Below are 18,648 nucleotides of genomic sequence, written 5' to 3'. Positions count from 1 at the left end.
TCCATTTTATTTTTAAGCCTTAAATCTGTACTCCATCTGCGATTTATTTTGGTGTCAGTTTGTTTCCCCTCATTGGCTAATCACTTGTTCCTGCAGGATGCTGCTGCTTTATTTTTAAGTTTTATGTGACTTTCATCTGAGCAGTTTTAAATCATTTATTATTTTCAAACTAAAAGTTATTTATGAATAAGATTATTCTGAGTAAAAGTAAACAACTAACTTCTGTAGATTCAAGAGTTTTAAGGGCTTAAATTGATGACATTTTTATTAGTAACAATGTCCTCCAAAATACAGTCTTTCATTTTTAGTATTAATTTTCGTTTCTGTTATAAAAGAGACCTCATTTTACATCTAGACTAATTATGACCATCAAACTCTTGAAAGTTTTAAGAGTCTTAAACATACAGAAAGGTATTTTGGAGCCTCTCAATGTCCTTACTAAGGAAGTAACTTTCCATAGCTCCATGGTTGGAAGCAGTGCTTCCCTCTAGACCTGATTGTCAAATTTTTTAGAAACACAGGACACAAACCAAGTTAAGTGGTACCACCGAATACAGTCACAGTGCCTGGACAGACTGTAGGCAGTTCCTGAAGACAGACCACCAATTTCTTAGGCAAATAATTTGTGAGAAAAAAAATGTGGGAACCATATGTTAAGACACTTAAAAAACAAAGTTTATATCTTCCTCAAATTCTGATTTGAGCAATTCATAATTTAAATTCATTTATTAAATTAATATTCAAAATCATATAGGTATAATTGCAATACATAGACAACATATAAAACATAATGAGGGAAATTTAAACATTGATTAGATATTGAGTGATATAAGGAATTATTAGTTTTTTAGGTATGATGATTATGTTATAGTTATGTTTTGTAAAAGTCTTGCCTTTTAGAGATGCATAATGAAATAGTTACAGAAGAAAATGAACAGCGTTAGCACTTGCATTAAACTTTCATGGAAAGAGAATACATTGCTCAATGACAGTGTATCTTTAGACATATAAATACAAAGCCTGAATTATCCCTCAGCAAGCACAAAATTTATTTGGAGCCTCCTGATTTGCCTTTGAAACATATGGACTTTTTCAATTTGGATTTTGCATTTAAGATTTATTATATTTATTATTTAATATTTATTAGCTAATATTTATTATGTGGATATTTTAAAATAAGTTATTTGAAAATAAGTTATACTACCCTCATCAAATAAAATCTGTACTCCAGGAAAAAACATCTACATGTACTATGTGGCTTTGATTACAATATTGTATGCCACATGTACAATTTCTGTCTGAAGGGTACAGAACTTAAAAATAGTGCTTATCTAGCATATTAATTTGCTTGTGCTGCTATCACAAAATACCACACACAGAGTGGCTTAAACGACAGGATTTTATTTTCTCACAGTTCTGGAGGCTGAATAGACAAAGTCACGCTGCCAGTAGCATCAGTGTCTGGGGTGGACCCTCCCCTTGGGTTACAGCTGGCAGCCTTCTTGCTGTGTGCTCACACAAAGAGAGCTCTCTGGTGTCCACTGTGTTGAAGATACTAATCTTATTGGATCAGAACACTACCTGTGTAGCTTCATTTAACCTTAATTGCCTCCATACAGGCCCTGTCTCCAAATATAGTGAGATGGGAAGATAGAGATTCAAGATACAAATTCAGGAGGGAATATAAAAGTTCGTCATTTAATACACAGGTTTTAGAAAATGTAGGCTAGGATAGGAAAATGTAGGATAGCATGCCTATAAGGTGGCACTTAATTCCATTTAAAATATATTTTCTGCAAGTGTTCTATTCTTGAGACTTTATTTTTTTATTCTGTTCCCAAATTTTTATTTTGAAAATTTTAAAACTAGAGAATTAGAAGGCCGGGGATTTAGCTCAGTGGTGCTGACACCTGCCCTGCAAGCATAAGGACCCAAGTTCGATCCCCAGTACCAAAAAAAAAAAATAGAGAATTAGAATAATGCTGCAGACATCTAACATTTTGGTCCATTTACTTTTTCTAATTTTCTCTTATGCACATATGTTCTCCCCACATAGACATATATAATACATATATAGAGACAGACGTACATACAGATATATCTGTATTTATATACACATAGGTATATCTCTGTGTTTTTGGTTACACCATTTGTGAACAATTTGCAGACAGAAAATTATTCTTTTCCTTCCCCTGCTACAGAGAATTGAACCCAGATCCTTCACACAGAGCTACATTCCCAGCAAGCTGGACTAGAACTTGCAGTCCTCTTGCCTCAGCCTCCCAGAGTACTGGGATTACAGGCATGCACCACCACTCCAGGCTCAGAAAAACATTCTCAACTGAAGTGGATTGCTGGATAATTAACTAAAATTGTAACATCCTATTCCTCTTGGAAAGGGGGATCTACTGTACTTACTAAAATGGTTTTCAATTTTGGTATCATAAAAAGCCAAACTATTTTATTTATGAGTCTTAAAAATGTGTTTACTACTTCAGCGGTATAATCACATAATTTGAAACCCAATAATACTAGTTGTAACGATTGGCAAATTATGCTGATTAAGTTAGTAATAGGCTGACTGGAGTGGCTTGGACAGTGATCTTGGCAGTCATTCTGTTTTACTTTTTTCCATGATAGTACACAATGTTGTCAGGGCAGGTTCCATTCCAGTCTCATGACAGAAGCTTGACATGCACTAGTGCAGCAGAAATCATGAAGAAAATTAAAAAGGGAGATTTCTCCTTTGAAGGGGAAGCCTGGAAGAATGTATCCCAAGAGGCTAAAGATTTGATCCAAGGTAAGAATATCATGAAATTTGATACTCTGTGTCATGTGTCCCGATTGAAGTAGAATCATGCCCATCACACATATGTGTGTTTGTAAATTACTCAAGGAATACACATGTGTTCTCAGAGACCAAGCTACTGTCTTCAGCCTTGTTTTCTTATTAGAACTCCCGCACTAATCTTATCCACATTTCCTACGTAAACTGGAGCTTGGCTTCCATGGCATCTTAAGTCTCACATCCGAAACAAACTATACTTTTCTACTCTCCTTTTCCCTAACCATGTTCCTCCTCCTGTCTCCTTGTCTTGCATGGCAGTGCTTCACAGAAACAAGGTCACTGAAACAGGAACCTTGGCATCACCCAGTTGCCTGCACTGTCCTCGCCTTCCACAGCCTGTCATGTAGCTCTGCAGGTTCACTAACCGCCCCTTCCCATTCACAGGCCCTTGCCTTTATTCTTGCCACCATTGCTCTGGCTAAAATCCTGCAGCATCCTTTCAACATGTCTCACTTCCTCTGACTTTACCTGTCCATCATCTATGACCAGAGTGACAAATGTGACTGTAACTCTTGTTGGGTAAGAATCCTTTGGAGAAATTTCTGCTAGCTTCAGGTGAGACTCCTTATCCTAGCATTCAGAATGCAAGCCCTTCATGTCCTGGCCCTGCCTTCCTCTGCTTCCTCGTCACCCTGGCCATTGTGGAATATTTGAATTTCTCACATGTGCCAATTGTTCAGATTCCTCCATTTGCTTACACTTGCTTTTCTTAATCGTTGGAGTCCCCTCATCATCTACCCCACTTCTCCTAATCTGGAAGATTCTCAGGATGCCCACACTCCATAGGTTAAGCCCTTCTCGTGGGCCTGCTACCACACTCTGCACTTGTCCCCTCGTGTGAGAACAGTTGGGTCTTTGTCTTTGTATCTCCTACTTGTTCCTCTGTGAGTCTCCACCTCCATGGCCCTGTTGCTGTACTATGCTCCCAGACTTGGTGAAGGTGGTTGATAAATGTCTGGCCCCTGAGTGAAGTAGATCTGGGTGCTCTCTGTTCACTTGGGGCTCACCAAGTCACCAGTGGGAGTCTGTTTTGGATGGTGATTCTCTTCTGATTGAAAAGCCAGTTATCCCACAGCCATCTAGACATAGGCTGTTGTGACCTTATTATTAGCATCCAGTGTCCACTAACAGACTTCACTGTGTATGAAAATGTAGTTATCTTTGTAGGAAGTTGAACCCTTATTGAAGCCATCATTCCATGTGAACATAATTGAAATTTAGGCCAGAGGTCAATTTTTAGACTATTTGAAATGACAGATCCTAAGATATTTTATTTATTCCCACAGGACTTCTCACAGTTGATCCAAATAAAAGGCTTAAGATGTCTGGCTTGAGATACAATGAATGGCTTCAAGATGGCAGCCAGCTGTCCTCGAATCCTCTGATGACTCCTGACATCCTGGGATCTTCAGGAGCTGCTGTGCACACCTGTGTGAAAGCAACCTTCCATGTAAGACCTGCACCATGCTCGCTGCAGGTGGCTTGGAAAGGTGCCCCACTCCCGTGCTCTCGTTCCATAGTTTCAGACCTCTCTGACAGTACATTTAAAATTGTATGTGTCCTTTGGCTGAGGCTGCAGAGTACTAACTGTACATTGTATACCTTTATGCCAAGCCAATGCAGAAAGCTAATCAGCCTAAGGAGTAGGTGAGTGAGGGAGAAATAAAATTATTGCCGTAGGGATTAGCTTGAGAAAGGAAGAGTGCTTCTCAGCTCAGAACTGAATTTTAAAAAGTTATAGACGAAAAAGTTGAAGAGTGAAGAAAGTGACTCCCAGAATTTGCACCAGGTGACCCAGGTCGTCTCAGTGCCCCGTGACGCAAGGTTGTAGAGTCACTAGAGGCCTGCCTACAACCGAGGCTAAGAAAAGTCAGGGCCAACTGCTCTGAGGAGGGCCGAGCCTACTCTGTTGGGAATTTGTGCTCAGAAATGTAAACCGTAGCAAAATAACCAGTCAAATAATGGAGAGGGTGCAGGTTTAGATGACTGACGCTCTTCAGGAATTTCCAGTCAGTCAGTCAGTGTTTTCTATTGGGATGTGGTGCTGACATCTTCAATAGATTTCTTAGGAGCTGGAGGTGAACCTCAGTGGTAAGATCGCTTGCCTGCGGTTCAGTCCCTGGTAACACGCGCGCGCACGCACGCACACACGCACGCGCGCGCGCACACACACACACACACACACACACACACACACACACACACACACACACACGGCCCTCAGAAATCTTTTTCCGTGAACTTCTCTCCCCCTGCCAGGAAGTTCTCAGAGCTTTGTTCCCAGAACAACTTGAAGCTATGGCTGTCAAAGGAAAGTTGTCTTCTGGTGTAAGTCATAAATGGCATAAAATTTAAGTACTTTTGTCTTCACAGAGGTTCCCTCTTTTCTCCCCTAGGCCTTTAACAAATACAAGAGAGAGGGGTTTTGCCTTCAGAATGTGGATAAGGCCCCTCTGGCTAAGAGAAGGAAAATGAAGAAGAACAGCACCAGCACGGAGACGCGCAGCAGCTCCAGTGAGAGCTCGCACTCTTCCTCCTCCCATTCCCACGGTAAAACCACCCCCACCAAGGCGCTGCCTCCCAGCAATCCTGCGGACAGCACCAACCCAGAGACCCTCTTCCAGTTCTCGGACTGAGTAGCGGAGGAAGGGTAGGAATGAATGTCAGCAGCGATCCATTGCACCTTTATTTCCCTCAGCATATGCCTGAGATGATGTTCTGTGCTTTTAAAAAAGTGTCTCATTTGGTCTCATTGGAATCTTCCTCTTAGTGATTTTTTTCAGGAAAACCTGTTGGTTATCCTCGTCCAAGAGCACTGGACAGAGAATGTTACTGTGAATGGAACACATGGTATTTTTAGTGACCTGCCATGATGACAGCAGAACCATTTTTGAAATAACAGATAGTTTCTGTAAATTGAAGTAGGGACTGGTCAGATTGCCCACAACAAAGTCACAGGTTTTTCAGGTGTCTGCCAGCAAGACTTGCTGATGCCTTTGCTATGCCTAGTGGACAAGGTGGGCTTTTAAGAGATTTGCACCCTTTGGATAGTGATTTATCCGAGATAAAGGTCTGTTTTAAGAAAAGATTCTGTTATGAATTTTATGTGTGACATATACTTATTTCTTGAGAGAGAATTTTAACTTATTGTTTTTATTTTATTGTTATATATGATGATAACCTGCTATTATTAATCTTTTTCTAAAAGTTTTTTAAAAATTTAAGAACTTCAGGTCCCATGCTCTGTATTTGGGATCCATCTGCAATGCATGCTACGCTGTGTATGTTTTTAATTTTGCACTGCTCTTTTCTGGCAGTTTGTTCAGTGGTTATTTCAGAGTATTAAGGTACATGTCTCTCTGTTTTAAGTAATACTGCACTTTATAAAAGGATGTGAATAAAACAGTCTGTTTTATAAAGTGCACTGTCTAAAGCATATGTACTGTAATTTTGCCTTTTTTTCCCATTATCTACTTAAAATTTGTCCTTATATGCCTCTTCTGCTTTGTATGCAGCAAGTAGAATGGGGCCACTTATGCACCAATATGAGGAAAAACTAAAGGGAAATTACACTCAACACTGTGCTTCATATTTGTACACTGTGTTGTACTACAGAGAGACATTTCCTCCTGTAGTCATTTATTATGTACATAATATTTTAGAATCATACCTTTGACTTGTTTTGAAATTTTTCTGTTAAACTTTGACTCCAGAAAGCATTATTTTACAAACTTATGCAGAGCACTTTTATTGCTCCAAAGTTCTGAATTCATACAGAAAACAAGTGCTATGCGATGAGGATATTTCATTAAACGATTGCTGCATTTTAAAATATGATTAATTCATTCCCTATGCAAAAAAATGAAGTGTTGGGATTTGTATGTTACTCTTTCTTTTCAAGCCATTATGTGAAATATCAGAACCGAGAAAAGTGATCTTTGTTATGTTTACAGGAATCATGCTTAAAAAGATAATGCCCAAAAAGTTTATTTTATAGTTTTTGTTAACGATAGCCTCTTGAGCATTATTTTGGAATTTGGGCATGGTATTTATTTATCCTTTTCATGAGGTAAAAGCAGCATTAATTTCAACCAGTTATGGATACTAAAAATATTGCACTCTATGTAATGAAATATTTATTACTAAATCAGTGTCTATATTAATAGCACAGGCAACAAAATGGCAACTATTAAAATATTTTCAAAAAATTGTATTATCATGTTTACATTTTTGTCCACAATGGTTATTGGGAATAATTTTTTACATGGCTATATAATCAAGGAAAGTTTTATACTCCTAAATTTCAGGCATTCCTAGAAAGGATAAGAGATCTTGTGTGAATTATTCCTTAACTATAGTTAATTCATAAAATGTGATGTCATCGTGCACAAATTTATAAGAAAATGTCCATTTATTTTTACACTGGTATATTTGGGTTATATTCAAGTCACTTTTTAAACTGTGTCTTGTGGTAGAAAATGAGTTATGAAGTACAAAGAGAAGGGCCTGTGTTGCGAACAGAGAAACAGACATTGTGCACCAGTGATTGACTCATTGTGAGTATTAAACTCGATGGGTCTCATTTTCCTTTCTTTCTCTTGCATCTTCTGGTGGGCACTGAAATGAGCAAAGGCAGGCAGAGGAAGAGGAGGGAGCAAAGATAGAGCTCTCGGTCACCTGATGCACCAGCCTGAGCTATCCCAGATGGGCTTTGAAGAGACCCAAGAGGCACAGCCTTTTGCTCTTGGCCAACATCACATCCTTACCCGACCCCTACACACCCACAAGCAGCCTTTGGTGCTACGTTTGCAGCAGCTAAGTTGTGTGCAGGCTCTCCATTAAGGTACAATGCATTGCACCTTAAAATTCACAGGGCTTTCCTTTGATTACGTCAAAAACCAAACAACAAAGAATACTTCCTATAAAAACACTAAATGAAAGGACTCTTGTTATTAGGAATAAAATAGATGCCGAAAACAAATATATACACTATGTACTTTTTATGATATTAATTTTGGGGTTAATGCTAAATCACCTCCTCCCTTCTTCCCTGTTTGATTGTATGGTATGTAATTTATGCCATCATGAATCCTGAGTTATACATTTTCTAACTATATATGCCTAATGTATTGAGAGGCAAGAATAGGAAGAGGAAAGTAATAGAGGAAAGAGACTAAGAAACATAGTTCTTAGTTCATAGTTCTCCAAATCTCTATAAAATAAGAAACCACTGCACTACTGGAATAGAACATCAGTCTCCTGAGTTAATTTCAACATGATTGTCTTGGAGTCACAGTTTCATTTACCTACGAAAAATTGCCTTTTCATTCTTTTTGATTATTGCTAATTTCTTACATAAGAATGTTAATTCTTATAAACATAAGGTAATTCTTTAGATATAAGGTAAGTTATTTTAAAGAATCCTACTAGGATAACAGTGACTGGGTTTTTTTAAAATAAGGAAATTTCCTTGGTAACTCACTTTATTTTTTTAAATATGTACTTAAATACTTTATAAAAGTATACAATTTCTTGTTTAATTTTTTACCTTGCTTCTATTTCAAACACCTGTTATTGTCATATTTATTAAGAACAGGGCACCTTACAATGCTGAAAATTTCTAAATTATTGGTTCTGTGTATGCCTTAGACCATTTGATTACTTTGGGTGTTCTCCCAGTGACCAATAATAATACCTAATAGCTCGATTCAGGTGTTTGTGTAATAACACTTCTAATATTCTTTAAAATCTAACTAAATAGCTAAATTCTAATATACTACTAATATACTAAATTCTAATATACTACTTACATAATGTCAAAATAATTGTCTTATAGATGAGTTACTGTAATATAATGCAATATCTTAAAATTATGATGTTTGGCCCCTTAAATGTTTTACTCCATAACAGTGCAGTTTCTGGTCTTTAATTAATTGCATGTCCCACATAAGTGGGCATTGTCACATGACAACATGATCTGGCGCCAAAATGAATGTAGCAAGTGCTAATGAAATCTGGAATGTAAAACTCAAAATTGAAAAATATAAGATTAATGGAAGAAGTATGTATCAATAAATATTTTAAGTATAATCTGATCAAAGAAAACAGCTGCTACAGCAACATAAAAGTTGTATTCACTATCAGATTTCATTCCAAATTGTAACATTCTTTAGAGAGAATGCTTTCCTTAAAAGCAGGTATTTAAGTCTTATTTGGGGGAGCGGGGGGCAGTATATAATCAAAGGGGCAACATCTTCCTAAGAATATTTGACAAGTCTCATTTCAGACCTCATCTGCAGCATTGTTTACTTTCAAGCTTTCAAGATACCATATTTCTTCTGAGCCCTTTTCTTCCTAAGCCCAGCTCCCCCTTTTGAAGTGAAGTAGTTGGTGCAGCTGCTTCTTGCCAGCCTCAAAGCTGTTGCCCATCCTGTTTCATGCATTTGGAAAGTAAGCAGGTGCCAGCACTTTCATATTTTCCTGCTGTTGGGCTGAAAAAGAATAAGAAACTAAAGTGGCTCCCAAATACTTGTGTGTTGTCTTCATATAAGTGCAAATAGCTCAAACAGGTACTGTTGATTACCAGCCATTTCCTTTTCTTTGTTACATGGCAAAATACTGATACTTTGTATTTAGAAGGAGACTTTATATTAAAAGATAGGATTCTTGGTAGTTATTCCTGTGACTTAATTTTCCTGTTATTTGTCTGCTGGGATAGGTGGAAGGACATTTTGTAAGTTTCCCAAAGTGCTGCTTGATCCATTATAAGTGATAAACACCTCAAAGAAATAAAATGTGTATTTAATACAACTGGTCTTCAGAACACAGATATCTGAGATAATACTTAGCATTATGTTGTTTTCTATTGTGTAACACTTTTAATTTGTATGGTCTTATAAAATTTATCTCTTTAAAAATTCAATGGGATGCTTGTCCCTTCCCAGCAGTTTTTGTCTTTCCATCTGTTTTCAAGTTCCCCTATATTTAAAAAAGAAGAACCTGACCATGGTGGTACACGCCTCTAATCCCAGCACTCTGGGAAGCTGAGGCAGGTGGATCACAAGTTCTAGCCCAACCTGGGCAACTTGGGAAGACCCTGTTTCAAAATTAAAGATTAAAAAAAAAAAATGGACTCCTGCCTTGTAAGTACAAGGTCCTGAGTTCGATCCCTTGTACCGAAAAAAAAAAAAAAAGACTGAGAGGTATAACTCAGTATGAAGACCCTGGGTTTAATCCCCAGTACCAGAATAGAAGAGGGAGAAGATGAAGATGAAAATTGAAAGAACATAAATGATATGTCATGACTTAGAGAAGGAAATTGAAGTTGTGCGAGTAAATAATTTGGCTTTATTTCTGACATTTCTGTCTGTAGGTGAGTTGGGAAATTATTGTTTCCCTTGTTTGCTTTGTTTTAAAATCCAGTAAGGATTAAGGCTGTATTTTTTACTGCAGTTTTATTTTTAATTTATAAGGAGTTGGTCATATAAAATGTGTCCTGCTGTGTTCGGGTGCATATGTGACAGTTATCCTCATTAAAGACCTGTGGCTGTGGTCAGCACTGGATTATTCATAGCAGTTTATTGCAGGTGCCATACTGCAGTCCTGCTTGCTAAAATTGCTCATATGGGGGAAAGGAAATGATTGAATGTACAATAATGCTCATTCTTTCCATGAATAAGAATGGAAATATAAAGATGCTGTGTCACATAAAAACTTCATGTTTTAAGTAATAAAGTTTTGAAAAATATCTCTAAAAATGTACTGGCATAAATTTCTAAAAAGAAGAAGAAATCACAATATACACATAGAGGAATTTTTTAAAGACTGGCATTTAAATGTACAGCTGGTGTATTTCTCTCCAAAATGCTGTCTTTCCTTGGGTGTGGAATTGAAAACTTTTGAAAGTAATCTAAGCTGCAGTAATCTATATGAACTATTCTTCCAGAGCTTAACCATAAAGAGAAGAATTTTTCTTACTAAAAGCTAAATGGAAAATTAAAAGGTGAAGAACATTTTTCTTCTGTTCTATGTGGATAATTAAAAGTACAATCCAGCCCCAGAGCAAATGAATGTGTTTCCTTTCTGCTTCCATCTTCCATAACTGCCTCAGCTGATTCCACACTCGGTACATGTGCTTTTTCTTATATTGCTTTTTTTGTTTTCCCATTGTAAACCCACACACATTAATGTAACCCCACACTGGTATTTCACTCACTACTTCTTCATGCACCCATGTAGTGATGAACATTTATAGATGATAACCAATATCCCTGAAATAAACAGTTGATTAAAACAAAGAAGGGAAAAATTGGGGATGTGAATAATTCAGATTAAGGAAATAATGATGCTGTGTGGAAAAATGAATGCCTTTAAACTTGGGATCTAAACATTTCCTGTAAACAGAGAGGGCTACTTTACAAAAATGCTGTTTCAGTGGCCATATAAAGAAATCTGTAGAGAGGGGCTAGGGACTTAGCTCAGTGGCGCTGCACGTGCCTGGCAAGCGCAAGGTCCTGAGTTCGATCCCTGGTACCAAAAAAACAAAACCAATAAATCTGCCTAGAAAGTTTTTTTGCTTTTTTGTTGTTGTTTTTTTTTGGTACCAGGGATCAAACGTGGGTCCTTGCACTTGCAAAGCAGGCGGCAAAACCACCAAGCTAAATTCCCGGCCCTAGAAAGTTTTGTCCATTGTGTGAGTGAAGGAACTCCTGTGACATGTCTAGATGGACTCCAGAAGGTAGTTACTTTCTTTTAGGAGACCCATGGGATAATTCTCTCCTGTTTCCTCACCCCGTCCCAACTCTCCCACTACCCAGTGCCCAAAGCACTGACACGGTCAAAGGAACTAGTACAGATAGGGCACCAAGACCACATGGAGGTAGTGGAGATGTTTTTAACTTTTATTGCAATATAATATGTGAAGTACACAAGGCTTACATACACAGCTCACCAGTTTTTACACCTGTACACCATCACCCAGATAAAGAAGCTCCCAGTCAATACTAAACATGGCCATTATCCTAACTTCTGTCACTGTTTTAACTTCCTATACATGGGATTATACAGCATAGATCCTTTTGTGTCTGGTTTTATTTGATCAGCATTATGTCTGAAATCTATCCATGTTGTTGCATGTGGCAGTAACAATAGTATGCTCTTTTCATTGCTGTATAGCATTCCCTCCCTCGGGTGAGTACTCTACATCACACTTTACTTATTCTCCTGTTGATGAGCATTTGGGATGTTTATAATTTTTAGCTTTTATGTCTAAAGCTGCTATGCGCATTCTTGTTCATATCTTTTAGTGGACAGGTACACTCATTTCTCTTGGTTTTATATGTAACAGTGAAACCACCATGCCATGGGATGAATGTATATTTAGCTAGAAGATAATATTGCCAAATATTTTTCCACATTGGTTGAAAATCGACACTATTACCAACAGTGGATAAAAGTACCAGTTTTTCCACACCCCCATCAGTACCTGGTCCCACCAGCTTAGTAATTGTAGCCATTCTGTCAAATGGGTATTTGATTGTGGTTTTAGCCTTTTTGTGTGTGTGTGTGTGGTATCAGGGATCGAACTCAGGACTTGCACTTGCAAGGCAGACAGCTGCACCACTGAGCTAAATCCCCAGCCCTGGGTTTTTTGTTTGTTTGTTTGTTTGTTTTGTACCGGGGATCGAACTTGGGTCCTTGCATTTGCGCAGCAGGTGGCAAAACCACTAAGTTAAATCCCCAGCCACCCAGCTGTGGTTTTAACCATTTTTATGATTGCATGTTTCACTATGGTTTTAGTCATTCTGACAAGTGTTTTATCTGATTGTGGGTTTAATGTGCATTTCCCTGAGAAGTACTGATGTATGGAACACCTTTTTTATTTTTTTTAGCCATTTGATTATTCTCATCTGTTAAGTGCCTCTTCAAGCTATTTGTCCATATTTTGGGGGTTTTCTTTTTTCTTATTGGTTTGCAAGTGTCTCATATTTAATGGATGGGAGTTTTTGTCTGATATATTATAAATATTTTCTCATTGGTTATTTTTTTCTAGTTTGCTTTTTTTTTGGTACAGAGGATCGAACTCGGGACCTTGCGCTTGCAAGGCAGGCAGCAAAACCACTGAGCTAAATCCCCAGCCCTTTTTCTAGTTTCTAAAAGGCTTCCTTTGATGACTAAATTTTTTGTGAAATCTAAAATAGCAATCTTTTATTTATGATTAATGCTTTTCTTCTGTTAAATGTTTGCCACAAGGTTATGAAGGTTTTTTGATGTTTTGGTTTGGTTTGGTTGCACTTCTGGGGATTGAACTCAGGGAGTGCTGGGCTACATTCCCGCGTCCCCAGCCCTTTTTATCTTTTAGTTGGATACAGGGTGTCATTACACTGCTCAGTCTGGTCTCAAATTTGTGATCCTCCTGTGTCAGCCTCCCTGGTAGCTGGGATTACAGGCATACACAACTGTGCCTGGATTTCTGTAAATTTTTTACAGATATCATTTACTAGATTATGATTATTTTTCTAGCTGGGCATCATGCCATACACCTGTAATCCCAGCATTCAGGAGGCTGGGGCAGAAAGATCTCTAGTTCAAAGCCAGCCTGACTAGAGAGAAGCTCTACCTTAAATTTTTTTTTAAATTCTTTTACTTCCCAGTTTTTTGGGATTCTTTTTTGTTATTGTTGTTGCTTTTGTTTTTTGAGACAGGGTCTCGCATATAGTTCAAGCTGGCCTTGAACTCACTATGTAGTCCAGGCTGGCCTTGAGCTTGCGGCAATCCTCCTGCCTCAGCCTGCTGAGTGCTGGGATTACAGGTGTGTGCCACCACACTGGCTTCTGAAAATGTTTATTAAATGTTTTTTCTGCCTCTGTTCAGATGATCATAAAGCTTTTCTCTTTTATTGTCTTATAGTGATAATACTGATTTTAAAATTTTATATTCCTGGAATGAGCTCCATTTGCTCTAATGTATTGTGCTTTTTATCAGTAGATTCAGTTTGCCAACATTTTGCCTAGAATTTTTGAGTCTGTGCACAGGACAGACTTGTAATTTTTCTTTCCTTTCTATGACTGTCAAATGATGTATCAGGATATAAGTTGAGTGCGTTCCTTCTCTTTTTATAGGCTGAAAGAGTTTTGCCCATTGTTATCCTTCTTTAAATGTTTAAAACAGTTCACCATCGAAGCCACATGGGGCAATTCTCTTTGTGGGGAAGTTGCCTGTAATCTGGGCATCTAGTCCACTTTTAAGCCTTCCATCTTACAATTTGTTTTCCTTTTGTCCTATTTCCTCTTTGATTCTATTTCTCTTTTTCTAACTTCTTTTGAATAAACTAAGTATTCTCTATTACCCATTTTTAAAAGTCTATAATCAGTTTTATTTGTCTGCATATTTACTCTCTCTGATACTTTCATTCCGTTCTGTTTTCCTTACTTCCTTCTGGCATGACTTGTGTTTTTTTCTGCATGAAGTATTCTAGTTAGTACAGTTGTGTATTGCTTTAAAATGATGGTACGTCCTGAGAAATCCAGTGTTCAGCAAGTGCACAGACATTGTGACAACACTACTTGACATAATCTTAGGGGACCATTGTCAAATACATGGTCACGTGTTGACCAAAATGTCATTATGTGGTGCATGATTGCATTTATTTAATTCCCAGGTTTGCTGTCAGTGAATTCTCTTAGCTTTTAATTTTTGAAATCTTTCTTCTTTGTAACACCTTTATTGGGATATAATTCACCCATTTAAAATGTACAGTTCTATCTTGCCTATATCGTTGAAGGCTATTTTTGCTAAACATGAAATTTTAGGTTCATTGCTTTCAAGATGTTGTTCCATTCCTTAAGTTCTGTGGAAAAGTCAGCCATGAATCTTGCTTTTCTTTAAAGATAATGCATTTTTATTCTCTGACTACTTTTAAGATTTCTATTTTTAGCTATGATGCATCTATGGTTTTATCTTTCCTAAGGATAGTAAACTTGTTGAATCTGTTGGTGATTGCCCTTCTTTATCAGAAATTCTTAGCCAGTCTTTATTGAAGTAATTTTTTCCAATCAGTTCTCTTTCCTCTTTAAGATTTTTCCAAACCTTTCCAACATGTTCCTTATTAGCTTAATCTTTCCTTGTTTCCCATCTTTATTTCTCCCTGTACTTCAGTCTTCAATAAATTTTATTGACAACCTGACTTCTAATTCACTTGTTCTCTATTCTACTGAATCTAATGAATTTTAAATTTAATTTCATATATTATATTTTCCACTTTAAAGTATTCATGGATTTGGGGGGGCAAACTCGAGTCTCTTCTGAATGTTCAATCTTTTACCCTATATTCTTGAACCTATTAATCAAAATGATTGTAAAATTCTTGTCATCTGAATTTGTACCAATTGGCTTGTCTGCTTCTGTATTTTCTCTTGGCTTTCAGCCATTCTCTCGTCCCTCCTACGTCTGGTGGGATGCCACACATGGTGCATTATGATCCTAGATCTTCCCCGGGGTGGTTAGGTTTCCTCCTGGCATGGAGATGAAGCATGGGCAGGTCATCATAATCCTGTTGAGGTTAATTGCAGCTTCCCGGGGGCTTGTGTATTTCCATCTTCCCGAGCACATGGCCTCTCTGTTTTCTCCACTGAAAATCTAGTGTATTTAGCAGGGTACCATCACCTAGTGACCTTAAATTCCCACCCCTGTCCTCTGCTGCTAATCATTTGCAGTCTTCCCTCGTCCATGTCCCACAGTGGCCCTGGCAGTGATAACTTGCCTGTCACAGTTGGTAGGAGAGGACACCAGGTCCCTTTCCTGTGCTATCCATTTGTTCTTTTATTCATTGAGCAGTTTTGGGTTCCGACTTAAGGACAGGTCCTGTTCTAGACACGAGCAATATAATAGTAAAGTTAAGATCTCTGTTACTTTGGAACTTAAAGCCTATGTTTTAGAAAGGCTGCGAAAGGATTTCTGAGTCACTCTCATAGTGATTAGACTTTTCAGAGGGGTGTGAGGGAGACTGAGACATTTTGGATCAATACACTTTCTCGCTTTATACAAACACTTTAGCCTTTTACAAATTATGTAAAAACTAACCGAGTTTACAGTGTTCCCATGTGTACCAATATTTTCCCCACCTTTTGAAAGCTAAAACATGCTTAATTCCATATTTGAGTTGCTACATCATACAGACAAGCAGATGAAAATGTCACATTGTAGCATGATTATAGGAAAATTTGCATTAAAACTTTAGGAACTGATTTGTGGAGGATATACTTTGCTTTGTCTGAAATAAAGTCTTATTAAAGAATCAGCCAACTTGTGGTTTCACATTTTAAAAGCTTTAGTTTTTGAAAAACATTTCACAGGCAACTAAGCACTTATTAAATGCTTTGAGATACTAAAAAACAGCATTGGTGTTCTCCATCTTCTGAAATAGCTTAAATGGCAGCATTACCAAGAGAAAAATGTAACCTGACCATATATTGCTATTTCCTACTCCTCTTTGATATTCTTTCCTACTTCAGAACTTCATCCAGTGGATTATTTTTTCTATTCCAGATCCCAGAGATGACAATTTGTCCATCTGATTGCAATCTATTTTCATGCAATATAAAGGCAAATAAAGAACTAGGAGATCATCATATATGATAGCTCAGGGACTAGATCAACTACCTGAATGCCTTGCGTTTGGTGTTCTTGGAATTACAGCCCTCTTGAAATGGCTAACAACTACCAAATAAAGTGAAAAAGCTATAATTCCTGCACTTTGGAGGCTGAGGCAGGTGGATTGCCATGAATTCAAGGCCAGCCTGGGCTACATAGTGAGCTCAAGGCCAGCCTGTACTATAGAGCGAGACCCAGTCTTGAAAGAAAAAGAGAAACAGACACAAGAGATCACATATTGTGAAATTCTATCACGTGAAATGTCTGGATAGGCAAACCCACAGAGACAGAAAGACTCATGGTTTCCATGGCTGCTGGGGGCGGGGGTGACAGCTTAAGGGTACAGGTGATGAGTTGGAGATGAACGTGTTCTGGAATTAAACAGTGGTAATAGTTATACAACACTATACATATGCTAACAACTTCTATATGATGGGCTTAAAATGATTTTGGGGGGGGGGGCATGAAGTCTGGCTGTGTTGCCCAAGCTGGCTTCAAATCCTGGGCTCAAGTGATCTTCCTGCCTCAGCCTACCAACTAGCTAAAGCTACAGGTACACTCCATCACCAGGCATAAACTTAGAAACTTCATGTTATGTGAATTTCATCTTAATTTTTTTAAAACTGCATGCACAAAAAAAGAACTGCCAGTTTTCAAAGATAGCATTATTTTGAGAAAGTCATTTCTAACACCTTGCTGTTTAGAGAATGCCATCCCAGCCCTCCTTCCTTTAGCAGCAACCTCATTTTAAGAATAGTTGGGAAATCTTTCACAAGAAGAAAGGAAATCTGGGGGGCACAAGGTAAGTTTGTGTCTTACAGGTAGCACCAGAGCCCCAACTTAACAGAGAGGAGGATCTTATTTTTGGGTCTGATTTTTCCCAGTGCTGAGTAATGTTTAGATAGATACTGAAATGCTATGTTTTGTTTAATTTGGGGGTTTTTTTCTTTGAGGGTTTTTTGGGGGTTTTTTGCCGTACCGGGAATCAAACTCAGAACTTTGTGCTTGCCAGGCAGGCACAGTGCCACTGAGCTACTTCCCCAGCCCTGAAATGCTATGAGTTAATGTTAACCACAGCCAGTTTGTTACTCTAAAGGTTAATCCCTAACTTTTTCTTTTTTTTTTTTTTGTGAGTGCTTTTCTAAAATCTTTCTTATCTGGCTTAGATCAACATTCTCCCAGAAGAGGCCTATTTATCAGTTAGCTAAAATATTATTTAACAAAGTCATTCACCATAGTTGTCTTTTAATCAAACAAAATGCCATAAGATTAATGCTAGTATGATTTCGCCATTTTACTAAGAGGCTGTATTGTTCCTCTTTTTTTTTTTTATTAAATTCTTTTATTGGTACATTGTAGGTATACAACACAATTACATTTCTCATTGGGAATTGTACCTTTACATAATGCATCTTGGTTCTTATTTTTTCCCCATTCCTAGCCCTCCCTTCACGCCCTCCACCCTTCCCTATTTACAAAGACTTTATTTCCATTTTTTCCATTTCTCAGCATTTTCCTTTCCCTTCTTTCCTTTCCCCTGCCCCTCCCACTACCCCTACCCCTTTGGACCTTTTCTTCCTCTTTTACATTATTGATTATTCATTCTAATCATTGGTACATTTTAGGTATACAATATAATGACATTCATCATTGGAAATGTGCACCTTTACATAGTCTCTCTTGGTTCTTATTTTTCACCCTTGCCCAGCCCTCCCTTCAACCCCTCCAGTCCTCCCTGTTTACAAAGATTTTGTACCTATTTTTCCATTTTCTCATATTAATCCCATTCCCTTCTATCCTTTCCCCTAGCCCTCCCACTTCCTTCCCCTTTGCCCCTTTTCTTCCTATTTCACATGACCTATTATACATTTAGTCCTTATTTACACTTTCAGTTTCTCACACCAGAGAAACTATTCGGTATTTATTCATGTGTGTCCTATTTAATTTCACTTAAGAGTATCGCCTCAATGTGCATCCACTTAGCTATAAATGCCTCTAATTTCTCATTTTTTATGACTGAGTAGTACTCCATTTTATTTTAAAAAACCACACTTTCTTTATCCAGTCTCCAGTTGATGGGCATTTGGGCTGTTTCCAAGTTTTAGCTATTACAAACTGTGCTGCTATGAACATGGGCACACATATATCAC

The 18,648-nt window shown here is 37.8% G+C and overlaps 1 protein-coding gene across 4 annotated transcripts in view; it reads left to right on the top strand.

The window, feature by feature from the left end:
* Positions 1–18,067, top strand: part of Rps6ka5 (ribosomal protein S6 kinase A5) — a 270,771-nt gene extending 252,704 nt beyond the window's left edge. For 3 of the 4 annotated variants that reach the window (XM_087195482.1, XM_087195480.1, XM_087195481.1), the window contains 3 exons: positions 2,641–2,800; positions 4,135–4,298; positions 5,245–18,067. In XM_087195482.1, coding sequence (XP_087051608.1) covers positions 2,641–2,800; positions 4,135–4,298; positions 5,245–5,484 — 564 coding nt within the window. In that variant the 3' untranslated portion in view covers positions 5,485–18,067. The remainder of the gene's footprint in view (positions 1–2,640; positions 2,801–4,134; positions 4,299–5,244) is intronic. The other variant, XM_004837067.3, reaches the window with a different exon arrangement.
* Positions 18,068–18,648: the final 581 nt, after the last annotated feature.

The sequence above is a fragment of the Heterocephalus glaber genome, unplaced genomic scaffold (assembly GCF_053883595.1).
Source record: "Heterocephalus glaber isolate CG9 unplaced genomic scaffold, H.glaber_assembly_v1.0 deba00001608, whole genome shotgun sequence".
NCBI classification, from domain to species: domain Eukaryota; kingdom Metazoa; phylum Chordata; class Mammalia; order Rodentia; family Bathyergidae; genus Heterocephalus; species Heterocephalus glaber.
This window is presented reverse-complemented; position numbering and strand designations above follow the sequence as displayed.